The following is a 27500-nucleotide window of genomic DNA, read 5'->3' on the forward strand; positions in this document are numbered from 1 at the left end:
TAACACCTCACCCGTCTGTTGACCACTGCCTCTCCTAACACCTCCACCCATCTGTTGTCCTCTGCCTCTCCTAACACCTCCACCCGTCTGTTGTCCACTGCCTCTCCTAACACCTCCACCCGTCTGTTGACCACTGCCTCTCCTAACACCTCCACCCGTCTGCTGTCTACTGCCTCTACCCGTCTCCTGTCCACTACCTCTCCTAACACCTCCCATTGCCTGTTGTCCACTGCCTCTCCTAACACCTCACCCGTGCTAGCTTTCTTCCAATATCTACCCGCTACCAGAGTTTGCGCCCGCCTGCACCTAGCCCTAGATTAGCGTATACCTGTGTGATCCTATGTGTTTATAAGCGTACTGCTGTGTAGAACCCCAGTGTTAGTTGCTGTCTGATGATTGCCAAGCAGCATGAGCACTCGAAGTTACAACCCAACTGAAGGTTTTCTGGCCAGTCTGCTATTTTTGGTTGTCGTATATAATTATGCAAATTGATCATTGTCATTTCCTGTGCGCAGAGATTTGTTTTGGGATCTTCTTATCCAGCCACATCTGATCCTTTCCACTCTAGTTCTGTCTGTTGAGACTGAATGGCCATTGTTTTTTTGCTCTCTCTCTCTCTCTCTCTCTCTCTCTCTCTCTCTCTCTCTCTCTCTCTCTCTCTCTCTCTCTCTCTCTCTCTCTCTCTCTCTCTCTTCTCTCTCTCTCTCTCTCTCTCTCTCTCTCTCTCTCTCTCTCTCTCTCTCTCTCTCTCTCTCTCTCTCTCTCTCTCTCTCTCTCTCTCTCTCTCTCTCTCTCTCTCTCTCTCTCTCTCTTTTCTCTCTCTCTCTCTCTCTCTCTCTCTCTCTCTCTCTCTCTCTCTCTCTCTCTCTCTCTCTCTCTCTCTCTCTCTCTCTCTCTCTCTCTCTCTCTCTCTCTCTCTCTCTTTCTCTTTCTCTCTCTCTCTTACTTTGAACTCACAGTTGTGCTGTGGCAATGCTGCGACAAGCCCAGAACGACGGTTTCTATCGGCGTGAACATGTTCTGAATCACATTGGTGAGTGACGACAGAGTGTACTAGTTGATATGCATGTTCTCACCTTTTCTTCTGGATAAAGGCACAGTTGCCGTCATCTTTTTAATTCACTTCTTGTTACTGTACAGGCAGAACATTCCGTTGGTTAATAATTTTCGTCCAACTCCAAAGAAAGGGAGTTCGTCCGGTTGAAAATTTCGCCCATGGATCACAAGGGTGTATTGAAAAGCTGAACAAATCGACATTATGATGAAGAAAGGAAAAGGACAAAATGTTACGAGTTATGACAAATATTGGCTCACCATCCGAGTTCAAATCGACATTAGTCCAGCACTTAATTTAGTCCAAAAGCTCCTTGGACGAAAAAGACGAAATTAAATTGCAATTAAATTGCGCCTTGATCCACACAGGGTTGTAGCGTCTCTACGGATGCAGAAAACGTGGACCGTGATTTTTTTAACCCTTTGTGTACCAGCCCCATCTCGAACCGTAACGTATGTTACGGTTCGACGCACCGCACTGCGCCGCGCCATTCGGCGGCGTCCTTGCTCCGGTCGACTCGCGGTTTGTTGCGCTGGACAGCTGAGATCCCACTGCAAATTTTGATGTATGATGTGGGTAGGTTGCCATTTGAAAGTATGGAGAACGATCGCGGCGAAAAGTGCGCTTTGCAATTTCAGCGCTCTGCGATATATTTTAGCAATTTCGATCGTGTTTTCGTTCGGTTACGCTGCTTGTATCTGGAATATAGCTTGCTCTAGCTGTTGTCGATGTCTACTAGTGATGGTGAACGCCAGGAGAGAGTTGTAGTAGCGATATAATCTCAGGATCTGAATCGAAAATGAGAATTTCCATCGCTGAAGCCATTGCAGTATTCGCTCTCCAAGCAGCGGCGAGAGGGAGCGCAGCGATGGCCTGAAATAATCAAGGCAGGTGAATTTCCTCACCCATCGACTATTCCTGGTCTTCTCAATCGCCAATACCCTCGCTGGACGCAAGTACATATTTAAAGTGAAAAGTACATATTTAAATCTGACACAATTTCAATAATTTGAAATTTTGATGCAATTGTTTGGCATCTGGTATTCCCGCAATATGGCTCTTTTCCGTCCATTTCGCTTAGGGCTGCAAGGAATATTCGAATATTCGATTGATATTCGTTAGGAACCCGATGGAAGGAATATTTTCCCCTTTAGAATATTCGTTCGTTTTGACACGTCGATCAATTTGTAGTAATTCTTGAACGGATGGAGTGATATGTACATGTGTTATGTGTTGAGAAAGGGGACTATGACTCACAGGAGTAGTGGACATGACTCCACTAGACATCGACTTGGTCTAGAACAACTGGGGACTAGCCAAACTCTTTCATAGATTCTTTTGGTATAGAATATTCTATTCATTTACAAAAAAATCGATTTAGTTCCTATTTAAATAATTGTTTCGACCTTAGAGATAATTCAGCATTTTGAGAGAATATTCGTTATTCGTTCGTTATGGATGAGTATTCGTTCGTTTGTGAAATAGAATATTCGTTGCAGCCCTAAATTTTCGCTATTGTTGAAGCATGCAACTGGCGGCTATACACTAGTGCAGTGGTCTCCTGTTGCTGTGTGTGAAGAAGGGCAATGTCAGCAAGTATATTCACGATTCCAAGTTCACGGATCTAAATTGTCAGGAATATGGACTGTATCTGTAGTTGTGTGCTCGGTCAAAATATTTTCTTACCTGGACACATTGATACCAACAGATTCAGAAAAACATAACTTGCACATACAACATGTGTCTTAGTTTTATGCTATAGGTCCATCATTACCGATGAGTACCCCGCGCATACATTAGATGCCTGGTACACAAAGGGTTAATACTTCAAGTATATATTTTTTGGGCTGTTGCGGTGGACTGATCTTCTTCCCTGTGAGGTCTCTCAATTCTGTGTGTTTGTATGCGTTTGTCTATTGTTGCGTGTGTGCTGTCTTCATGATGTCAGGTCATCGCCTCCGTGCTCGTAGAGAAATGGCAGAGTGGTACAGTGATCAAGAAGTGGGGGAGTCCATCTTGAGGTGAGAATGCGTCAAGACCTGCCGCACTGCACCGTGACTTGTTTAGTGCCGTGCGTGTGTGTGTGTGTGTGTGTGTGTGTGTGTGTGTGTGTGTGTGTGTGTGTGCATATGTGTGTGTGTGTGTGTGCATATGTGTGTGTGCATATGTGTGTGTGTGTGTGTGTGTGTGTGTGTGTGTGTGTGTGTGTGTGTGTGTGCATATGTGTGTGTGTGTGTGTGTGCATATGTGTGTGTGCATATGTGTGTGTGTGTGTGCGTGCGTGTGTGTGTGCGTGCGTGTGTGTGTGCGTGTGTGTGTGTGTGCGTGCGTTTGTGTGTGCGTGCGTTTGTGTGTGCGTGCGTTTGTGTGTGCGTGCGTTTGTGTGTCCGTGCGTTTGTGTGTGCGTGTTTGTGTGGGTATGGGTGTGGGTGTATGTGTGCGTTTGTGTCTGTGTGTGGGTGTGTGTTCTTTCGTTGTTCTCCGGACGAACAGTCAAGGAAGCTAAAACATCTGGCTCAAACTGGCTCAGGATGTTGAGCACTTGTTGAAAGTGTTCATGCCAGCGCGCTGCCTGGTCTTCAGCGGATGCACAAATTACACCTTCTTTGTCACGTATCGTCGTAACTGCTTTCCGACGGAGGCCCTGAAAGCAGCGCTGGATATCCCGGATAGCCGTCCACGGTGATTTCTCCGCGGTTCTGCGCCCTGCCTATGGTTTGGGCTGCGTTACGTTCCAACCACTGGTTCTTGGCGTGGCGAACACCTCTTGTCGCCCTGGAACGGGCGAGTTTGTACTTTGCACAATCACTGGCATATCCGCTGGCAATCCATATCTATTATACGTTAATCGACGCTCCTCAATCAGTGCTCCAAGCACGTCCTGCTGGTCAGAGAACCAGTCAGGTTGCCGACATGCAGAGAAACCAAGAGTGGTCTCCGCAGCAGTGGACAGCGACGTGGCAAGGGCATCCCAGTGCTCCTCGATAGACGCGGCTGCGGGGATATCCGCAAGACGAGAGGCAACTGACACCTGATAAGCTGTGACATGAGTGGGGGTACTCACATCAGCATCCGTTGCCATTGGTGAAGCGGGTGACCGCTTCTGCAGGTTTACGGCAAAGTGCCGCTGTTTGGGCTCAGCCTTATCACGAGACAGCCACATCCGCTGAAGCTGAACGGTGAGGCATACCATACGATGATCTGAGCCACAGTCCGCATTCAGCACAACGCGACAATCACGACACAGGAGTCGGTCCTTTTGATGCATGATGATGAAGTCTATTGCGTGCCATCGCTTGGTCCTGGGGTGCTGCCAGGATTGTTTGTGGAATGGTTTCTTTTGAAACCAAGTGTTGCAGACGGTTGCATTGTTCATGTGCAGGAATGAAAGCAACTCCGCGCCTGACTCGTTACACTCGCCAAAACCATGGGGGCCACGAACTCCCTGCCAGTCATCAGCAATTCCAGATTGACGGGAACCAACTCTGGCGTTGAAGTCGCCTAGAAGAACAAACTTGTCTTCGCCAGGCACATCCCGTATCGCGCGTTGCAGATCGTTGAAGAAGCTGTCCTTGGCAGATCTCTTGGCGCGGAATGTCGGTGCGTAACAGGCGATGACATGGAGATTGACCGACTTTCTACTGTGCCCCGACACGAAGCGAAGCTCCTCCAGTGCTGCTTGTACTCCTTCCATACGCTCCTCCAGTGCTGCTTGTACTCCTTGCACTTTAAGTTGCAGTCGCTGCTCCACGGCTGCTACGGCTGCCTCGATTTTTTCAGTTTGTTCTTCCAGTCGCTGAACAATGAACTGGCTGAGCTACTGACTGCGGCCGAGCTTCACCGAGCTATCACAAGCTTGAGCAACACCAAGGCCCCTGGAGAGTCTGCATTCTACCTGAGATGATGAAACATGCTGGTCCTGCTTTCACTGGCGCTCTACTAGAGCTAGTCCATCAAGTCTGGCGGGAGACTTGCGTGCCCCAGGCGTGGCGTGATGCCGAGATTGTACCGATCCCCAAAAAGGGTGACCTGTCCAGATGTGACAACTGGAGGGGCATTGCCCTTCTCGACGTGGTGGGCAAGGCTGTGGGCCGTCTCATCCAAAACCGCCTGCAGATACTGGCTGAGGAGGAACTGCCGGATTCGCAATGTGGCTTCCGGCGAGGCCGCTCCTGCATCGACCAGATTTTCTCCTCCAGCTGACAGAGAAACTGTACGAACACCGCACCAGCAGCTTTGCAATCTTTATCGATTTAAAGAAGGCGTATGGCTCTGTTCCTCGTGAGGCTTTGTGGGCTGCTTTGCGCGCTCTAGGTGTACCTGAGAGCCTGGTTCGTCTCATCGCGTCATTCCATGACGTCATGTTTACCCGTGTCCGTGTTGGGGACAGGCATACTGAGCAGATAGCGGTGAACAATGGTCTGCAACAGGGATGTACAATCTCTCCCGTCCTCTTCAATCTCTACTTTGCCCTTGTATTCGAAAAGTGGCGCAGTCGACATCCAGGCGCGGGCATTGACTTCAGGTTCAACATCAACGGCAACTTGTTCAACAACAGCCGCACGTGTCACCAGCGTTCTGCAGCTTTAGATGTGGAATTTGCTGATGATGCTGCTCTTATGGTGCCCTCCCGTGAAGTGGCTGAGTTGCATGTGTGTTTGCATGTGTGTGTGTGTGTTTGTGTGTGTTTGCATGTGTGTGTGTGTGTGTTTGTGTATATTGTTACTTTGTTACTTCTGCAGACAAGAGATTGCTGTTCATCTCTCAAACAATACGGACAAGTACAACATGCTCGTGTAAGTCATGGCCTCTTTTGCCATGTTTCTTATCGGGAGGTGGTGCTGATGGTGCTCGTGCTGCTGCTGCTGCTGCTGCTGCTGGTGGTGGTCATGCTGCTGCTGCTGCTACTGCTGTTATAATTACTGCTGCTGTTACTATGCTGCTGTTATTGCTGCTGCTGCTGGTGGTCATGCTGCTGCTGCTGCTGCTGCTGCTGCTAGTGGTGCTGGTGGTTTGGTGCTGCTGCTGGTTGGCTGGTTGCAACGTCGATCAGGAACCTTTGCACCCAGTCGCGGGCACTGTTGCAGCTCAGTCATGAGGGATCACTTTGCCTGTTTGCAACGCCAATCGCTTCACCAGTTGATCGAAACCAGCACACTGGTGTACCCCGATTATCCTTGTGCGATGTTGTGAGAATACGTGGGTATGCATGCAGCTTTGCTCTGTGATTTTCCATTGCATGTAGTCACTTGGCTCTCCCATTTCCTATACACTGCTCTGATGTATTCGGGTGCAAGCGCTAAAGCTGGTATGTGTTTTCACGTGTGTGTGTGTGTGTGTGTACGAGTGTGTGTACGAGTGTGTGTGCGCACGTGCGTGTGTTTGCGTTGGTGCATGTGTGTGTTGTGTGTGCGTGTGTATGTATACATGGGTTGTGTGTTGTGTGTGCGTGTTACGGGCGTGCAGGTTTGCGTGGCGCAAAATGCTCAGCCTAGTTGCTGGCAAATCGTGCGCGGACTCTGCCGACTCACCGATGAACCAGGAGATTCTCCTCGGCGGCCATTTCTACTTGCAGGTCCTTAAGGTTCGTGCAGTGTGCTGGGAAAACAACAACAACAACAACAACAACAACTACAACTTTCTCTGTATATCCACGCTTGTCTTGTCAATACCCACACCGTCCTCAAATCAAGTGGTCTCTTCGCTGCATATTGCTAGTACAGTCAGACCTCGTTTATCCGGTCCTCTTTTATTCGGATCCCTCGCGGTCCGGAAGAAAATAGCTGGTTACAGATTTACAGCATACGTAGCGCATCCAACACAATCGGTGTTCGGTTACCCGGTTCCTCGCCTATCCGGATATTTTTGTGGAAAACGAGTGTGTGCAGTTAAGCGAGGTCTGGCTGTATCTTAATCAAATTTTCCGCCAGGAGCCATCAGGATTACCATAATCCTGGTGATGGCTACTGGCGGACAATTTGATTGAGATACTAGACCTTGACTTGATTTCAGGATAGTGTGTGTAGTGTTTATCATGTAATGAAGTGGATGCAGTGTAGCTTGTGCACATTAACCCTTTACTGTCCGCACATACAAGCATCGATCCAATGGGATCGATGGGGTAGGCATTTTGAAATTATCGTAACTTGGTCAAATCTAGGTCTTTTGGAGAGATCGAAATATGTAGGTCGAAGAGAAAAGTCTCAGCTGTCGCCTCGAACAATTCCCGAAGCGATACGAAGAGCGGTTGCTGAGTTATCGCACTCGTAATTTTGGTCCCGGGAAAAGTGCGTTCAGAGCGCGACGCGCATGTCGACGGCTGGGATTTTCCCTGTTTACGTCACCTGTTGGCAAGGCTACACCGATTCAAATTCAAAAGTAGGTTCCCGGGAGTCTCTACGAAAATATTTGAGCTCGATACGAGCAACAGGGGTGACATGGTGGATTGAGATCGATCTCGAGCGTGAGCTCAGCGCTTTTGCGCGTTCCCTGGCTTGCAGCGCTGGACCAGTGCATCCTGTGGCGCCGAGTGTGGGCTCATTGCGTTCGTCTCGTCAAGACCTTTCCAGGATGCCCAAGATCGTGGAAATCGTCAAATTCAAACCAAAGTTACGTCTCATTTTAGTTTCAGATTTTGTGGTTGCGTGGGCTTGTATACATTTTAATCGGACAGTAAAGGGTTAAGAACTGTCTGAAGAGTACATTACAGGCTAGATTGTGTGAAGCTCGGTTGGGTTACTGTCACGGCGAAATGCCGCGATTACATCGTGTTCGTGACGCAGTGCGTGCGCGCATGCAGGATTCAGGCAGCTTGCTTGCTCCACGACTGCAGCTCAGTTGTACGCACTACACCACATCCCGTCGCACCGCTTGTCTGCACGAAATATGATGTTATCCCGTAATGTGGCGGTGACACACACCCATGCGGGAAAGTCAGAACCTGCACACTCTCCGTTTCATTTACTGTAGAACCGGAAAGTTTAGTGTTTTTTGTAATTTTGGCATGATGACGTGCAGAAAGTCAACGATGGCTACCTGGCCACCCATCTGTATGCGCATCTTTACGCAGACATCTCGAACCGGGTTCGCGATGGCATTTCTTCAAATAGCGAAAAAATATTGTTCGTTAAAACGTTAGACTTTGCGACTGGTTAGACTTTCCGGGTTTACAGTACTCCTGGTGTTGTCAAGAGTACATAACCCCCCTCCCCCTCCTCCCCCCAAGTCTTGCAACTCGACTATGGGTGCTGTCCCGACAGAATTTCAAGTTCGACGTCATTTTTATGATGCAATGCACGCTGTACTGTACACGGATTATCAGACGAATCCGAAACCTGTGGTGGACCACAGCCCATCTCATCCTGTACAAATTATTGCAAAGAAAAACATGTGATGCGTTGGCACCCGTACACATGTTGTAAATCACTGGTGCAAGGAGCGTTCGCGCGAAATTTTGCATGTGCCGTGCTGTTCAAACCTGGCGTGAGATACGCACAGAAGTACGTTTGTACGATTTTCTTGACCCGGGTTGATTTCAACCCTCCCCTTGGGGGAGGATTGAACTCAACCCGGGGCGAAATTTCAACCCGGGTCAAGCGCAATGCGTCATGTAAACGTGCCATTCATTTCGTGTACATGGCGGGTTGAAATCTGACCCGGGTTGAAACGCTTCATGTAGACACGGCCTATGAATTGCCCGTAACTCTGACCGTACATGCTTATTGCATGCTAGGAAAGATTTATGCCAATCAAAATGACTGTTTTGGGGTAGTTTCCGTTGAAAACCGTATTTTCAGAGTCTAGATGGATCAGAACGGTGCCCGGTAGGCGTATGTGCTCGCATTAGGGACATCCGCATCTGGGGAATTTTACTGTACATGGTATATGTGTGTATGTCTGTGTGTGCGTGTGTGCGTGTGTGTGCGTGCGTGCGCGCGTGCGTGCGTGCGTGTGTGTGTGCGCGTGCATGTTGGTCGGTGTCCTCTCGTTGCTGCTGCAGGAGAAGATTTCTCAATGGCTGCAGGCGGTACGCGGTGAGCTGACACGCTCCATGAAGATGCACCCGGACAAGTTTGACCTCACCACCAGTAAGGGGTCTCTTTGTGCAACTCTTTAAAGGGCCATTTTCTCATATTGCCAGATGTTAAAAATTATCAAACTGCAAGTACCCTAAAGTACCATTGATCCTCCACGCCATGTCCCTTCCTAGCTGGTCCTCCACGCCATGTCCCTTCCTAGCTGGTCCTCCACGCCATGTCCCTTCCTAGCTGGTCCTCCACGCCATGTCCCTTCCTAGCTGGGTTTTCAGCAGGGGGCGCGAATTAGATCAAGGCTGTCAAGTGCAGTATGATGTACAACAACTTGGAGGGTCAGAGTCGATGTGCTGGATTTTGCACATGTTCATCCTGGATTGGCACATATCGTGTACAGCAGTGCAAGCGTCGGTTTAACATCGTATTTCTTTGTATACGCCGAAGTTGCTTCACAAGTAGATAATCGACAGGGGGGGGGGGGGGGGGGGGGTAATTAGAGAGGGGGCGGTTCAACGTTGCTTTACGGTACTAGTACATGTACGGTATCCCTAGTATCAAGAGGACACAACCACCCCCCCCCCCCCCCCCCACCAAGAGTGTGCAACTCGACTATTAGGTGCTGTCGCGTTGCATCATAAATAATGTACTTGAACTCCTGTCGGGGCAGCAGGGTACGTGGGAGTTGCACACTCTTGGGGGGTTATGTACTCTTGCTATTATCTGGTCGTTATGCATGTATCCAAAAACAAAGGTTGAAATACTTTGATTGTATTGTTTTGGAATGGGATTCTCGGCCACCATCAATACGCATAACAGCATCTTCAGCAAAAGTCAAGTGCCACCATGCCCTGTCTGTGTGTGCGTGCGTGCGTGCGTGTGTGTGTGTTTGCGTGCGTGTGTGTGTGCGTGCGTGTGTGTGTGTGTGTGTGTGTGTGTGTGTGTGTGTGTGTGTGTGTGTGTGTGTGTGCGTGCACGCACCCGTGTGTGTGTGTGTGTGTGTGTGTGTGTGTGTGTGTGTGTGTGTGTGTGTGTGTGTGTGTGTGCATGGTTGCGTGCGCGCACCCATGTGTGTGTGTGTGTGTGTGCGTGTGTTTGCGTGCTCGCGCTCGTGTTCCTAATCACGTAGGTGGGACGGTAATGCGTGCACTTCGCCATGGTCCTAATATCGGACAACAGCTGGAATATCTACTCGCCACCGGTAACCTGGTGTCCAAATCTGGACTTGCACTTCAACAGGTATACTGGCTGTGATGGTAGTAGCTGTGCTGGTCTGCCCGCGCGCTGTGGGTTGCGCTTGTGTGTCTGTGTACTGTGGGCTGTGTGTCTGTGCGCTGTGTGCCGTGTGCTGTGTACTGTGCGTTGTGTGCCGTGTGTCTGTGTGTCTGTGTGCTGTGTGATGTGTGATGTGTGCACGTCACACCCTCATTTCGCCCAGGCATTGTTATCCTTGGCATGAGAAGACAGTACCATTGTTATCCTTGGCATGAGAAGACAGTACCATTGTTATCCTTGGCATGAGAAGACAGTACCATTGTTATGAATGCAGCATTTACACATGCACAGCGTTTTCTGGATGCACGCTTGTGGAGGATGGCCAATTGGGACTGGGAATGGTAGTCATGGGATTCACTAGCTCATCCAGTGATATGCCGCGCTGCTGCCGCTATGTATGGCTTTGGGGAATGGGGGATTGCATTGGCGATGGGGGCGGAGGGGGGGGGCAAATGACCAACTCTCTCTCTCTCTCTCTCTCTCTCTCTCTCTCTCTCTCTCCTCTCTCTCTCTCTCTCTCTCTCTCTCTCTCTCTCTCTCTCTCTCTCTCTCTCTCTCTCTCTCTCTCTCTCTCCTCTCTCTCTCTCTCTCTCTCTCTCTCTCTCTCTCTCTCTCTCTCTCTCTCTCTCTCTCTCTCTCTCTCTCTCTCTCTCTCTCTCTCTCTCTCTCTCTCTCTCTCTCCCCTCTTCCTCTCTCATCATAGGTCGCCGGTTTTGCACTGATGGCTGACAAGCTAAACTTCTATCGTTACCTGTCCCATTTTCGGTGTGTACATCGTGGTGCTTTCTTTGCGGAGATGAGAACGACGGCTGTGAGGCGTCTACTGCCCGAAGCATGGGGTAAGTCTGTTAAACACAGGTCACATGACTGCCACCCAACACAGGTCACATGACTGCCACCCAACACAGGTCACATGACTGCCACTCGACACAGATTACATGACTGCCACCCGACACAGGTTACATGACTGCCACCCAACACAGGTTACATGACTGCCACCCAACACAGGTTACATGACTGCCACCCAACACAGGTTACATGACTGCCACCAACACAGGTCACATGACTGCCACCCAACACAGGTCACATGACTGCCACCCAACACAGGTCACATGACTGCCACCCAACACAGGTTACATAACTGCCACCCAACACAGGTTACATGACTGCCACCCAACACAGGTTACATGACTGCCACCCAACACAGGTTACATGACTGCCACCCAGCACAGGTCACATGACTGCCACCCAACACAGGTCACATGACTGCCACCCCACACAGGTCACATGACTGCCTCCCAACACAGGTCACATGACTGCCACCCAACACACATCACAACAGCAACAACAACGACTATACAGTCACTGGTTGGAGGGAAAGACACATCTGAAGAAAAAATTGACTCTCACCACCAGGACTCTCACCAGGGACCCTCGCTTGTAGCCAGCGATGCTCTAACCACTGAGCTATGGTGTAGTCGTCATCCCAGCAGAGACCGTTCAACATTTTCTTCAGACTTCGTAGCTCGCACTTCCTGTGAATCCACACAGGCGGGTGGACGCAGCGTCCCTCTTTCATCCAACACTTTCTAAACCAGCACCCTCTCTAAAGCGGGATAAGCCCATGGCGCATTGCCAAATATGGAAGGTATGAGTGATGCATTTGAGTATGCTGGGATCAGGAATGCACTGTTCAATACCCCAGACGACCATGCCCAGGTGGCTGTGTGGGGTGTTTATGGTACAAATGACGTCATTGCGCAATGGGCTTATTCACAGAAGCTTTTTTTGCGATGCGATGGGCGATGCGACGCTATCTGCGACGGAGGCGTGCGATGCGAACTCGCAAAATACCATTCACGGAAGAAGTCAGTGATGTGACAACGCCTTGCTGATTTGGCGCGAAATTCAATGCATGTGGGTGCGTCACCATGGTATTCGCGTGGTTTGGTACAACTAGTACAAATTTACAGGCAACTCCCTTTGTAGAACTTTGCTGTAGAAGAGGTCAAAAATCGTACGCCAAATCGCTTGTCGCATCGCAAAAGTTGAGCCAAGCTAAACTTCTGCGATGGCCCAGTTGCGGCAGTTGCGTGGGGTGCGAGTCGGCTGCGATTTGGGGATTTCCCGGTTTCGTGGCGTGTCGCATCGCAAAAAGCTTCCCTGAATCCCGCTTTAACCAGCACATTTTCCAAAACCGAAATGTCCTTTTCGTGCACATTGCAGCAGTAAATCGGACTTTCTATCTAGCACCCTCCCTAATCCGGCAGAATTTCCGTACTACAAATAGTGCCGGATTATATTTTTAGGGTCGACTGTATTATAAATGGTGACGACGACGACGTCCACAACAACACAATTGCGCTCCTGCAACCCCGTACGCGTGTGTCCTTGACTTGCGTAGTGATTGAGCTACTGTATTATCTCTATTACAAGCCCAGTCTCTTGTAGAGGCTCCGTCTCTGTTTTAAGCGCACTCCAAGAGGGCTTCGGAGGTGTACTAGCCCAGTGTCCACTATAAGCGCAGGGCTTATAATGGAGAACTGTATGGCTCATGTCCGTGCACGTTTGACTTCACACAGTATCGCATGCACACATTGTGGCGCATGTCTGTGATCCCCGTGATTAAATAGTACAGACTGAGTATAGCAGGTAGTACTTCCTCCGCGTCATTAAAATTGTCGCTTCGCACAGCGCAATGTTTGTGACTTGGCTCGCCTCAGTCAGATTGTCGGAATCGCTGTTTTCTGTGTTCGAGCATTGGTGCGACCCTTCCTGCGCAATGTCTACTTGTTACTGAAGCCGTGGTTGTGTCGGACTTTGTCGGAGCTCTGTTCCGCACCAAGCGAATTCATCGCGCTCCGCACTATTCCGCCCCAGAGCGCATATCGTTTTTCTGGAGTTCGTGCCGTCCCACATCGTTCGCTTTGGCATTTATCAAGACTGCAAGCTCGGGTATAAGAATCCTGGTATCTCTCCTGAATACGAAATGCTGAAGTTGACGATGGCAAGAACAAAGTGTTCTCGAAGTCCTAAAATGGGCTACTTGTGGCGCATGTTGCTGCGAACGTAACGGGTCTGAAAAACACCAACAAAATCAGCGAAGCGCTTGCCCAAGAAAGACGTTTCGGAACTACTTACCCTATCCCGCTGGAATGTCGTTACAGTGCACTTGAAAAATGCTAGCTTGCCTTCATCGCCTGCCACCTGGAGGCATGGATCGCTTGAAAACAAAGTTTCTTGACCTGACTTTGAACGCGCATCTTGTTCAGCATATTGTTGAGTGCTGAAGGGTCTGCCTCAAACACTGACGAAAGACGTCGACCTTAGCTGCAAGTGCAGCGAAGCGGGAGGCCACAAACTAAAGCTTGGTTCGTCGACAATGCTCTGCCTCAATTTCTAGCTGATTTCGTTGCCCTTCGAGTGGACAAAATAAATTCGAAAAATCGCTCTGGGAAGCGACCATTTTAATGATGCGGAGGAAGTACAAAACTGCCATTCGCGGTATCTGGTGGGAAATTTTGTGCTACTATTATATTTATTGTGAAAAAATATTAACCAATGTACATCTAGCAGATGCATGTACACATTATTTTTGTGTGTTTTTCAAACATAGGTCTCTCCTTGAAATCGCCATTAATTTTACACTGTTATTTTTTTTAACTTGTGCCCACAACTTCCCATGTTACAACAATTTTCCTTGGCTCACCATCTGAGTTGAAATGCTGTTATTTTTGTTTTCGTGGTTTAACCAACTCAGGGTTCCTGTGTCCCGTGCACACTCCGGACGGCTCTCCGTGCGGTTTGCTCAACCACTTGGCGGCGCTGTGCGACGTGACCACCTGCTACCAGTCGGTGGCGCGTCTTCCCGCGCTGCTGACGGCCCTGGGCATGCAGCCTCACTCCGCCGCTACGCTGATGAAAACCAGGGTGGCAACCAGGGTACGTGCTGCTTGCCTGCTTCTAGTACCGTAAAACTTGGTTTAAGCGACCACCCCCACGGTGCAAGCAAAAGCGGTCATTAAAGCCAGATGGTCTTTAGAACCAGGTCCCACAGAGTCTGTATAGAACTGTCGGTGCCTGGAAAAACGGTCGTTAAGAGCAGGTGGTCGCTAAACCCAGAGGTCGCTTACACCAGGTCTTACTACATCGTAAAAAAATTCACGGTTCGCGTGAGACTCGGCTGGAAGCCGAGTTTTCCCCGTCCGTAGGAACACCACCACGCGCTAGGATCAAGGCGCAGATGCAGCTCCTAAGCGGTGGGAGGTGAATACCGTAGTCGTGTATAAAAACTGCGACTTCTATGACTTTTTTGGGGGAATTTTGCAGGCTTCTATATGAGACGGGCTCCTATTCAAGACAGGTATTTCTATATATGTCAACACTAAAACCAGGCTTCTATTCAAAACAGACTTCTATAATGAGACAGGCTTTAATACAAGACACTGCGTTTTTTTAGTTTAATTCGCAGTTGTGTAGGTGACAGAGCTAGGAAGAACAAACAGCTAGGATATCAGTTAGGAAGAACAGCTATAGTGCGTTTCAAAAATATAGACGCGTGATTTAAAAAAAAAAACGTTAGGTCAGCATCTATACCACATAAAATCTGTGATCCCTTTGTGCACAACATTTTTGAAATTGGCCGTTTGTCATCTAATCGCTTAAAAATGTATGTGAGTGTAGTTGGGGGAAGGACCTGAGCAGTATTCCGAAAAACATTCTCAAGAAGCTCCAGCGAAATTTGAAATATTTCAAAAATACCATGCGTCTATAGTTTTGAAATGGACTTTAGGAAGAACAGCTAGGAAGAACAGATAGGATAACAGCTTCTATGAATCTTGTGGAGAGCCGAGGATTACGATTTAAAGAAAGGACCGAAGTGTTTCATGTTATCCGTAGTTTCTGTCCAACACGAACCGTTATAAGTAAGATGTTGTGTAGTCAGAAGGTGCAACAGCTAGTACAATACTGACTGATGTGATACTGACATTCAACCACCTGATGGTAAGCTCTATCACAGCATCTTTTGGGGTTTATGCGAGTTATATGCCTTGTGATGCGTTCACCCGAAAGGAACTCTACCCTATACTGATAGGAATGCTGTGAATTCGACGCATTTCAATGGGCCACTTCAGAAGATCGTAAACCCAGTCTTAACCCTTTACCATCCGACCAAAATTCCCCAGCAGTCCCAAATGCAATAATTCTCACCTCATTTTGAGAATATCTTCGGTTCTAATCTGTAATTCTGCAAGAATTCTCTGAATTTGCAGTAGAATTATGGTTACATGAGGAGGTGAAAGCGAAGATGTGACAGTGTGTTAGGCCTTTCATCTCACATAATAAAACCCGAGATTTTTTAGTGACGTCAATAAACAAACACATCTTCGCGCCTTTATCCTCAGCTCCAACCTGACCCTCACTGGCCTTTTGAACGAGCTGCCAGAAAAACTAGTATTTCATGGAATACAACTTGAATTGGCAGGTGGCACTACAAAGTCATATACCATAGGAAGCGTGCAGTCCACACCTTGGAAACATGACACGGATAACGAGATAAACGGAAGTATTATACATTCGGCACCGCAGCCAAATAACACATAAAATAGTGGTCAATCCAACAGATGTGGATCACTAGAGCAGACAGTCAACCCACTGCTTAGGAACTGTGACAGCTAGGGTGGGTAGAAACGGAAACGTTCATCATAGAATGGGTGGGAACACACTGTCACATCTTCGCTTTCACCTCCTCATGTAACCATAATTCTACTGCAAATTCAGAGAATTCTTGCAGAATTACAGATTACATTTCAGAGGTTCCAGCTCGATGCTCCAGTGTGTCATTCAAAGTGAACAAAACCTAACATCGGTCTGAAGAGGCAGACACTGCAGTCGGTCCGGACTGAGCGATCAATCAGCATTCAGGACAGCTTGGGTGAACTGGGCCATTGCAGATGGCCGGTAGTAATGCCGAATAAACGTGCTGGGACCACTCCAATCAGCGGCGGCAAGCACAACTTCCATGGGGACACCAGAAGAGCGAGCAGCAGACGTAGCGGCAGATCGAGTTGAATGACCAGAGAACTGTGCAGTGTCTACTCCACATAATCCCAGCGCAGACTTCAACCAGCGGGAAATTGTAGCAGCCGTAACAGGGTTATGAGGCTGGTGGAGCGACAGCAGCAGCTGCGATGGTGATGTTTTGCGGAGAGTGCTAGTGCGCTTGAGATACTCCAACAAGCAGGCCACAGGGCAAAGTTGGGATTCATCAAATGATGCAATGAAGAAAACCTTCAATGTCCCAGCATGTTGGGTCTTCGTCGGCGCTGACAACGGTAACGAGACTCCGTCAGGTTTCCGTAGAAGCGGCCCTGAACACAGCAATTGGAGCTCGCGGGAGCGAGGTGCTTTGGCTAGCGCCAACAGAAGCACCAGCTTCTGGCTCAACTCCGTGAGAGAAAGATCAGGATTCTGGCGCCAGGACCGAATCGACGACACAACTTGACTAACGCTCCAAGTTGACGTATATCTGGGCTGTGGTGGGCGGCTGTTGTAGGCACCACGCATCACCTTCGCGACGTCCTGCTGTTGACCAACCGGACAGCCAGCTATCGACGGCAGCATGGCAGACAGGGCAGATCGGAAGACATTGAGTGTGCGGTACTGATAACCATTCTGGAACATGTCGGACAGGAAGTTGACTATCATCGGCAGAGACGCGTGAAATGGATCAACCGCCCGTTGACCACACCAGCTGTGCCACTTTCGCCAGGCACTGTCATACGACCGATTTGTGGAAGACCTCCATGCCTGACACCACAGCGAGGCAGCGTGCGCTGAAAAGCCACGCTCTTGGAGTTGCTGCCGGAGATGACCCATGCGGTCAGCTGAAGCCTGTGACGAAGCGAGTGCTGTTCGTTGTCTGGCCCCTGCACCACTGTCGGACTGAGCAGTTGTACCGGGTAGTCCACCAGCATTGACAGAAGCACGGGATACCAAGGCTGATTCGGCCATGCCGGGGCAACGAGGACCAGACGATGCAGCTGCTGTGTCCGCGCCATCTGCAGACATCTGCCCACGAGACGAAACGGTGGAAACGCATAGCCGTTCTCCCATAGGTGGGGCATGGAGAAGGCATCGATCCCTGTCGCCCACGGATCCCGATCCCAGCTGCAATACGTCGGCAGTTGGCAGTTGTGTCTGGCGGCAAAAAGATCGACTTGGCATGGTCCCAGACAGCGGTTCAGTTCCTGGAAGAGCTCCGGGTCCAACATCCAATCCGACGTTGAGCGTTGGAAGTGACGCGACTGAAAGTCCGCATCCACATTCTCCTTCCCGGGGACATGAACTGCGATGAGCTCCAGGTTTCTGTCGGTTGCCCACTGCCAAATCTCTTGGGCGAGCTGACATAGTGGCTGTGATCGTGTTCCGCCCTTCCGGTTCAGGAATGCAACAGTCGGAACGTTGTCGACCTCCAGGCGAATGGATATCTGGTGAGCCGTCGATGCGAACGTTTGCAGTCCCAGCTGCACCGCTCTCAGTTCCAGTCCGAACGTCCTCGGCTCGCACCGCCTGTGGGATGCTGTGGTGGACGGGACCACTCGGGCCGTTGAGGCCTGTATGGAGCAGGTCGGCTCGCGCGGGAATACGCCCCGGGGCGGCTTTGCCAGGGCCTGGAGGAAAAACCCTCTGACGAAGAGCGATGGTGGGTCGGCAACCGATCACGATGGGTGTTGGTCCAAGCTGACGTGGACTTGGCGAGGGTTTTCCTCACCTCGCCTTTCTGCTCCAGTTCCTTGTAAAATGTGTCACCAAACAAGGAGGTGCCCTCCTTCGGCAGCGGCAGCTCCTTCGCATCCTTCGCCAGTGCCTTGTGCCCTGCACCCTCCAAGATGGCGGCACGGCGATGAGCAGTCATCCGGGCATTGGCATGCCCCAACAGTACCAGTGATCGCTGAACAGCATCCAGGACTACATCCGTGGGAACGTCCATACTGTCCCCGTTGCTGATAATGTCTTCCCAGAGTTGGGTCAGTGGGCCACACGCCGACAAAAAATTCTGCTGTAATTTGTGCAGGCCACTATCCATGGTCTTCGGGAGTTTCTCCCCGAGCCAAGACGCAACGGCGTCGTCCACCGTTGGCACAACACATGCTGCGGTATCGGGACGTGGGTCCTTGGAGGTCATCTCCTTTACTACAGCATCACTTTGGATTGTCCGGAAATACTGCTCTACATAGCTCTGCACTTCTGGAGAGGCTTTATACAAATGCCTTTTCGTGGCAGCCTCCTCGCCCTTGGGATCGAACAGTGGGCGAGCCAAGGGAGTTGCCTGGCCAGCCAATGGGCCCTCCGGCAGATGCGACAGTCCCAGCTCCGGGGATGCGCCTGCAGAAATTCCATCTGGAAAAACAGAGTTCGTATGTGCCAGACCAGCCATTGGGTCGTTCGGCAAGGATGACAACCCCAGCAACGGGGGCGCATCCACTTCCATGTTCAACACGGGTACATCCTGCGTAGCAGCAGGGGATTGGTGCCCATCAGCAACGTTCAACGGGGAGGTAGCCATGGCCAGAGACGGATTTCGATCCAGGAGAACAATTTTTGGCATCCACACAAAGCGAAAGCGAGAGAAAAAAGGCCAGTGAGGGTCAGGTTGGAGCTGAGGATAAAGGCGCGAAGATGTGTTTGTTTATTGACGTCACTAAAAAATCTCGGGTTTTATTATGTGAGATGAAAGGCCTAACACACTGGAGCATCGAGCTGGAACCTCTGAAATGTAATCAACCAATTTTCACAATCTTGGGCATTCTGGAAAGCTCTCCACGAGCTGCGTACATTGAGCTCAAACAGGACACTACCAAGACCACATATCAAGCGCCAGGGAGCTTCAAATACACCCCATCGCTGGATATACGAGGAAATTCTCTCCTCGCCAGCCATTTCTCGCTCCTTCATCGTAAACATTCCAATTTTTTTGCTTGAGTTCCTTTTCATGCTGCCCACGCGCTCAAAGCATGCCAAAGTGACTCAGCATGTCAGGAGAGGGGAAAATCCCCGCTCAAGGTCAGTCACTCGGAAAGAAATTCGACTCTTGCCGTAGCTGAAATGTCGAGCAAAATATCATTGGTATGCGACATCGCAGCTCTTTACCGATTGATGCAATGGAAAGCTGGGTTCTTCGGCTTCTTCCTAGATATTTAGTTCTTTACATTCCGACAAGAATCGATCGAGTTACGGAATGTTTTAGTGTGTGCATGTCCATCGATCTCTAGAGATCCATTCAAGTACGCACGGATGGTAAAGGGTTAAAGGGGAAGTTAAGCCTAAAATCAAATTTTCACCAGTTGTAGTCCTTCGAGGCAGATAGGGTTTGCCGGGTGTTTGCGGCTGCCGTGAGTTCCCTTCGGGAACGGACACGATAATTTACTTCCTTTTTTTTAAACTTTTAGTCTTCGAGGTGCGGAGTCGAATGGCCTTGGTCCGAGGAAGCTGAGACGCTCCCTTCCTCCTTTATTCCCAATTGAACTCGCGCACTTCCACCGAAACTGGGTGACTGCACCCTGCTAGATGGGGATTTGTATGCAATATGTCACTAAAAGCGCCATTTCGTTCTTATAAAAGCACGGATGACCGCTATTGGCCCATATGTTGTAGTCTTTTGGACTGGTTTTGGTCCGAAAAGGCTGCGTTGCAGCGTTCGGGCCTTATTCCCAATCGAACATGGTTGAACAAGCAGTCACGTGCTCCTGCGTACACCAGTCACCTGGTCACCGTGCCTGCAGGGTACAACTTACAGCCTGTTTGGGTGCATTCCTGTCACTCGAGTTGAACTCGAGTTGAGCCTTGTTGTGAAAGTTGTCGCCTGCTGGCGTGGTGGAGAGAAGGAATAACATACGTGTAACATTTCCTGAGTTATTAAACGATGGATCATTTCTCGTTAACATGTTAGACTTTGTGCCCAGCTAGAGATTCATGTCGATACTCCCCTCCCACCGCTTCAGGAGCTGCATGCATGAGTAGTGTCCATGACATTCAGGATTTTTTCTCTTTTTTTTTTTCTTTTTTCGCTGCTGTCTGCTTGGTGTGCTCAGGGAGAGGTATCGTCATCATCGTCCACATCCCAGTCTTCTACGTCCTCCACCTCGTCGTCGTCGTCTCCGACCAGTGCTGGTGATCCTTTGTTACCGGTTCTACTCGATGGCAAAGTGTTGGGTTACGTCCAGGATGGAGAGTCCAGGGCATTCTGTGACCAGTTAAGACGCCTCAAGATTTCCAATAGCACTGAGGTAGGTGCCAATGGAACGCTGAGCAACTCTGCGTGCGGTGCGTGTGTTTGTGTGTGCGTGTGCGTGCGTGCACATGTGTACATGTGTACATGCGTTCATGTCTGTTAGAGGCATTAGGGGTAGGGGGTGCATCAGCTGCAGTGGAACAATTGTGGCCAAAGAAATCCAGCACACGTGCCAAATGCAGCGCCAAGGCCCCTGCGGCCCTCAGATCGGTTTTGGAGCGTGCATGATGTAATTGAAATGAAAACCCGGCGTTGCTTTAGACTCGTGGGTGGGATTTCTTTGGCCCCCAACTGTATATGGAACGGTTTTACCTACTGGACCGCCTTCAAAAAGAATGCTATGTTTTTTTTCTAGTTTCAGGGAAACATTGCAATCCGGATAATGCTTCTGTTTGAACTTGTTGTTGCCTTCCCATTGGTGCTGACTCTAGGTACCACGATCGTTGGAAATTGGCTTGGTGCCAGTCCTGAAAAGCGGCCCGTTCCCCGGCGTCTACCTGTTCTCAGGTCCAGCGCGTATGGTCCGGCCTGTCATCCATCTTGCTGCTCAGACCGTGGAAATGATCGGCAGCTTTGAGCAGGTTTGTGCCTGTGTCTGTGTGTGGGGTGGGGTGTGGGGGAGCATGTCTGTGCACACGTCTATACGTGCAGAGGGGTGGGGTGGGGGTCAGGGATTAGTGTTTGTGTGGGTAGTATCGTACTAGCAAGGTTGGTGGACTGTGTGTGTGGATGGTCTGCTGTGTGTGTGCCGTGCATGCGCCGAGTGCGTTTTTGGCCGAGTCGGTGGTAGACCGTGCAACCGTGATGTGTGCTTTGTCCACTCTGTGTGTGGCTGACTGAGTTTTTCTCTCTCTCTCTCTCTCTCTCTCTCTCTCTCTCTCTCTCTCTCTCTCTCTCTCTCTCTCTCTCTCTCTCTCTCTCTCCCCCCCCTCTCCTCTCTCTCTCTCTCTCTCTCTCTCTCTCTCTCTCTCTCTCTCTCTCTCTCTCTCTCTCTCTCTCTCTCTCTCTCTCTCTCTCTCTCTCTCTCTCTCTCTCTCTCGTGTTATTTGTCTGAAGGTTTGGATGGATATCGCCGTACGACCTTCGGAGGTCAAGAAAGGAGTAAGTACTGTACTAATTAACATATGGGTCGCAAGTCTCACTGCTTTCTTGTGAATACCAGCGTCGTAAGGGCTCTGTGACTTTTTTGCACGTTACCGGTCACCCAGTCTCATTACTTTGTGGTCTCCACTGTTTTTAAATGTTGTTCCTTGTCACTATGGGAGCCGTGCGTTAGCCGTTGCCAAGATGATGTTTGCTCTTAGGCCGTGCATTGGGTGGTGCGTTGCTGAGTGTTGCCTGTTGCTATGGTATTGTGTTGCTATGGTGTTGCTAGATAACCACACACCAGGAGGTATCGCCGGGCTGTATACTGAGTGCAGTGGCCTCACTGACGCCGTTCTCTGACTTCAACCAGAGTCCAAGAAACATGTACCAATGTCAGGTTAGCATTTGCTGCCCTCCTATCCTCTCCTATCCTCTCCTATCCTCTCCTATCCTCTCCTATCCTCTCCTACCCTCTCCTATCCTCTCCTACCCTCTCCTATCCTCTCCTATCCTATCCTCTCCTATCCTCTCCTATCCTATCCTCTCCTATCCTCTCCTATCCTCTCCTCTCCTATCCTCTCCTATCCTCTCCTCTCCTATCCTATCCCCTCCTATCCTCTCCTATCCTCTCCTATCCTCTCCTATCCTCTCCTATCCTCTCATATCCTTTCCTACCTCTCCTATCCTCTCCTACCCTCTCCTATCCTCTCCTATCCTCTCCTATCCTATCCTCTCCTATCCTCTCCAGTCTTATCTCCCTTCCGTGCCGGTTTTTGTCTCCCCTTCCCAATCTCTTTCTGCCCTCTCCTCTTCTAAGTCGTCTCCTTGTGAGAAGGCACCATTGCCTGTTTGGTTGAATGACTATAAATAAAAGCACGACCAAAATTATCACTTTGACACAATCACGGATACAAGTCTGTAAACAGCGTACAGGAACCATGAAACTGACACTACAAGACCTAGTCAAACACAAAGATTCTGGCAAACGAACTCTGATCGCACATCAGCGTTTAGGTGAAAATATTACATTTTTTGATAATTGGATTAGTAGCAAAATTCACTTATAAGCGCATGTGCTTATATGTGCGTTAATACGGTAGTTCCTTGGTCCATTTTCTTTTGTATAAGAGAGTAAATTTGTTTAACATAATAGAAATTAGCCGCCTCACATTCGCGTCGATTCTGCTGATGTTGGCAGTGTTGTGTGTTGTTGGCAGTGTTGTGTGTTGTTGTGTATTGTTGATTTATCGTTCAGATGGGCAAGCAGACCATGGGAACTGCTGCGCATTCTGTTAATCACCGTATGGACAACAAGCTGTACCGTCTACAAACTCCGCAGACTCCAATGGTATGTCATGTGCTTCCCTCCCCCCCCCCCCCCCCCTCCCCCATCTCATGCCATGTGCTTCCCTCCCCTCCCCCATCTCATTCTCATGCCATGTGCTTCCCTCCCCTCCCCTCTCCCCCCCCCCCCCCCATCTCTCTGTATTCATGGCGTGACGAGCCGGGATTTTGGATTTTCTTCTCCGGTAGAATTTTCCGGCTTGTTTCTCCTTTGCTTGTTTCTCCTGGATTAGGCAGGCATAGTGGGATGGTCTAAGACCATGATTGAGAAACAGAAGGTACCAGGTTCAAGTCCTGCCTGGAAGCGGAAGGATTTTTCCAGCCGTGTTGCGACCCACAGTTACTTGGGAACTCGTAGCCTGGCACGAGGGTAACATGGATGCAGTTAATGGGATTTCGGTCTTTGACCACTTTGTGGTGGGTCTGATCTACTCACCTCCCATCGTTTAGGCCAGTGGGGGTTGGGAGGGGGGGGGGGGGCGCGGGGGGGGGGGGGGGGGGGGGGGGCGCGCCCCCCCCCCCCCCCTCAAAAATTTCGACCTAGGTTTCGAAAAATAAAAGGCAGGGCGCCGGGTCTAGCTAGACTAGGCTCGGGGCGCGCGCGGCCTGAAACGATTGTCCAAAAGCGGTTGCACGTTACGGTGCTCGAGCTGGTGTTGATTGTACACACTACAGACTAGTACAGTACAGTCTACAGAGTAGAGTCTACGTACAGTGAGCATGCACGGCTACAGAAACACGGTGACCTGACTGTGTACTGTTGTACAGTGTGATCCCTGCTGGGACGCGCTCGACGCGTCTTCAACGGTACAAACATCGAAGAAAAGTCTTCGATCGAGTCAACCAAAACACGATTCGAATGCCGAGGGCTCAGGCGATCATCCTCGTTCGAATCGTGTTTTGGTTGACTCAAAGGCTTTTCTTCGATGTCTCAGGGACATCCCAAAAGGCCAAGCTCTAGCCAGCAGAGCCTGGAATTTTTGTAAAGCGTTCCTGTCGCGGCGCAACTCCTGCTGCCGCTCCAACAGGAAACAGTGGGAGTGATGAAGTCGCTGTTATTCCAGTTGAACTTTCGGAGCGGACTGACAGTCACACTCCGCCAGACGTGGAAGAACCTGTTGTCAGCGAGCAGCCAGAACATGAATAACAGCGCACAGTCACAAGTACCGCTGCCTATGTAAAGGATTCTTTGAGAGCGGTGAGAAATTGTTGGACTCGCATAAATAATTGCAGTTGATTCGCTCACATAACGGCGAATTTGAAGTTTACAATGTACATTGTTGCTGCGTGTATATGTACAGAAATACTGCTCGTGGTGTGTGAGATGTACGGCTTGTTGTTGTTGTTGTTTATTTTACTTCACCAAATGAACAGGCAGAGATGCCTTCTCACCTGCCCATAGGACAGGTTATCACAGAATGATGAAGGGATGATATACAAGGGAAAACAAGAAATGATAATAATAATAATAATATAAGACAGAAAGGACCAAAAGAAGAAAAGGAAAAATTTAGATGAAGACAATTTCATGGAGTCAGAAATAGAAAGACAATAATTTCATGGAGTCAAAGAATAGAAAGACAATTTCATGGAGTCAGGAACACGTGGGATTTTATAGACATGCATGCACAAATGATTGATAGAATAGAAGGTTGGAATTTATGGCAGATAAAAGTTTAACGAGGATATTCACAAAGTAAGTATATCAATGGCAGAACGAGCTTTTCGGAAGGGACCAGGGACACGTATCACTCTAAAATCAGAGGGGAGAGCGTTCCAGAGAATGCTTCCCCGAAACATCATGGTCGATCGTCCCGCAGGCCCACGAAGAAAGGGAACTTGAAGCAAGTTCGACACTTGTCCCCGTGTGGTGCGCTGATCCTCCAGAACAGTCTCTGGGGCCGTTCGGGTGAATAACTGTTGAAGAAGGGGCTACAGGAGGAGCTTCTTGCCATCGGTTTTCAAAATGGCTGACCTGGGACAGTAGCATGATGTCATTCTACCCCCACCCCATCCCGCCTTGATCCCGGTCGCAACCCCCCTCAGCCAAATCCTGGACACGCCACTGTAGGCTGTGCATCTGTGCCTTCATCCAGCGCGGTGCGCATAGAAGTCATCAGTACTTACAAATAGTACAAAGTTAAACCAGGCCCTTATACAGCTTATATTAGCCTTATGCCCTTCTCATCCGTCCCACGGTCAATGTGTTGGCCATTAGCCTTATGCCCTTCTCATGGGTCCCACGGTCAATGTGTTGGCCTGTGCGTGTGCGTGTGCGTCTGTTTTCTACAGGTTCGACCAGCGAAGCACGATCTGTTTGGTATTGACGAATACCCACCTGGAACCAACGCCATTGTTTGTGTCATCTCGTACACGGTATGCTCTTGGATATTTGTAACATGGGAAATTGTGGCTGCAGTGGTGTCTTCAACTTCATGGGAAATTGTGGGCACAAGTTATAACTTGCGGTAACTTGTGCCCACAATTTCCCGTGTTACACATTTTTTTCCTTGCCTCACCATCTGAGATCTTGGATATTGTACAACAATCATGCAATTTTCGGTGTAACTTTAGTTTCGGTAATTTCCGGTAGAGAAACCAGCCACCTAAATTTAGATTACACCTGAAAGGGGCTAGAGTATGCACTGTGAGTGAAGGGTATGCTGGTCACCTAATTCCGCATTACACCTGAAACCTGGCAGGTCCCTGATGCCGACAGTTTAGTACACCTAAATTTACATGTTATACCGTATTGACCCTGCTATCGACTACCTACATCATATCCTCGGGTTCATTGACCCTGCTATCGACTACCTACATCATATCCTCGGGTTCATTGACCCTGCTATCGACTACCTTGCCCTTGCCCTCAAGTACATCGACGCTACTATTGAGTACCTTGCCCTTGCCCCTGAGTACATTGACCCTGCTCTCCAGTACATTGACCCTGTTCTCCAGTACATTGACCCTGCTCTCCAGTACATTGACCCTGCTCTCCAGTACATTAACTCTGCTCTCGAGTACATTAACTCTGCTCTCCAGTACATTAACTCTGCTCTCGAGTACATTAACTCTGCTCTCGAGTTCATTGCCCCTGCTCTCGAGTTCATTGCCCCTGCTCTTGAGTTTATTGACCCTGCTCTCGAGCTCATTAACCCTGCTCTCGAGTTCATTGACCCTGCTCTCGAGTTCATTGACCCTGCTCTCGAGTTCATTGATCCTGCTCTCGACTTCATTGACCCTGTTCTCCAGTACATTGACCCTGGTCTCGAGTAGTTGACGTACGCTGGCACGTCTTGTTTACAGCAATGCATGCGCCGCTTGGCCCGGTCGTGTACCATATTTTTCCCGAATATAAGTCGACCTTGTACCACCTAAAAATGGAACTAACAAAAGGATACTCAACTTACAAGTTGGAAGGTTGTTGGCTTGCGCCTTGGAGAAGTGTTGGAGCTAGGTGTCAGGTCGCCGACTGTCTCACTACTCCTTGTCAGTTTTGTGCCATTTGTCGCACTCGCTGACTGTATAATGATCTGGTTTCGTTGGTGGACATTTAGTCATAACTCGTAACATGTTGTCCTTCTCCTTTTTTTACCGTAATGAAATTGGCTCACCATCCGAGTTCAAAATTGTAGTCTCCTCGCCGTTTGTTTAAACATGTCTCAGTCTTCCGATTTTTCTTCTTGTGTTGTTACCGGTTTGAGACACTCTGTTCATCTCGTGTTGCCATTGCTGCTCCTGTGCTGCTGCTGCTGCAGCTGCTGCTGTTGCGGCTGCTACTGCTGTTGCTGCTGCTGCTACTGTTTGCTGGTCTGTGGCATGTGTGTGTGTGTGTGTGTATGTGTGTGTGTGTGTATGTGTGTGTGTATGTGTGTGTGTGTGTGTGTGTGTGTGTGTGTATGTGTATGTGTGTGTGTGTGTGTGTGTGTGTGTGTGTGTGTGTGTGTGTGTGTGTGTGTGTGTGTGTGTTGGTTGACAATGTGTTCCAAGGCGGATGACTCACTGTGCTTGAAAACAGTGCTCATGACTACAACCTCCACGTTTGGCAGAGCACAGTGCGTCCTCCGCCTTGTAACATACTGTCAACCAAACAACATGTTATTCAACCAAGCAAGGCTTATCTAATACCGTGCATATGTGTGTGCGTGTGTGCGTGTGTGTGTGCGTGTGTGCGTGTGTGTGTGTGTGTGCGTGTGTGTGTGCGTGTGTGCATGTGTGTGTGTGTGTATCAGGGTTATGACATGGAAGATGCCATGGTCATAAACAAGTCGTCAGTGGAGAGAGGTTTTGCTGCTGCCACCGTCTACAAGAGTACGGTATGTCATTTTTCGTTGCCGGCATATACCATTGTACAAACGTCCGTAACTCCATCAACCATAGGTCAATAACCACAACAAATACAATGTTGGAAAGGCCT

At 49.5% G+C, this 27500-nt stretch overlaps 1 protein-coding gene across 1 annotated transcript in view; it reads left to right on the plus strand.

Annotated features, from left to right (window-relative positions):
- The first annotated feature begins 963 nt into the window (after positions 1 to 963).
- Positions 964 to 27500, plus strand: part of LOC135827338 (DNA-directed RNA polymerase I subunit RPA2-like) — a 54444-nt gene continuing 27907 nt past the window's right edge. Inside the window, exons 1-15 of the mRNA XM_065339854.1 lie at positions 964 to 1033; positions 3003 to 3075; positions 5797 to 5850; positions 6521 to 6638; positions 9054 to 9141; positions 10214 to 10323; positions 11063 to 11198; positions 14120 to 14301; positions 20454 to 20648; positions 21085 to 21234; positions 21710 to 21754; positions 22029 to 22136; positions 22995 to 23087; positions 25376 to 25459; positions 27316 to 27399. Of these exons, the coding sequence (XP_065195926.1) occupies positions 973 to 1033; positions 3003 to 3075; positions 5797 to 5850; positions 6521 to 6638; positions 9054 to 9141; positions 10214 to 10323; positions 11063 to 11198; positions 14120 to 14301; positions 20454 to 20648; positions 21085 to 21234; positions 21710 to 21754; positions 22029 to 22136; positions 22995 to 23087; positions 25376 to 25459; positions 27316 to 27399 (1581 nt within the window). The 5' untranslated portion in view covers positions 964 to 972. The remainder of the gene's footprint in view (positions 1034 to 3002; positions 3076 to 5796; positions 5851 to 6520; positions 6639 to 9053; positions 9142 to 10213; positions 10324 to 11062; positions 11199 to 14119; positions 14302 to 20453; positions 20649 to 21084; positions 21235 to 21709; positions 21755 to 22028; positions 22137 to 22994; positions 23088 to 25375; positions 25460 to 27315; positions 27400 to 27500) is intronic.

This window comes from Sycon ciliatum, chromosome 11 (assembly GCF_964019385.1).
Source record: "Sycon ciliatum chromosome 11, ocSycCili1.1, whole genome shotgun sequence".
Lineage (NCBI taxonomy): Eukaryota > Metazoa > Porifera > Calcarea > Leucosolenida > Sycettidae > Sycon > Sycon ciliatum.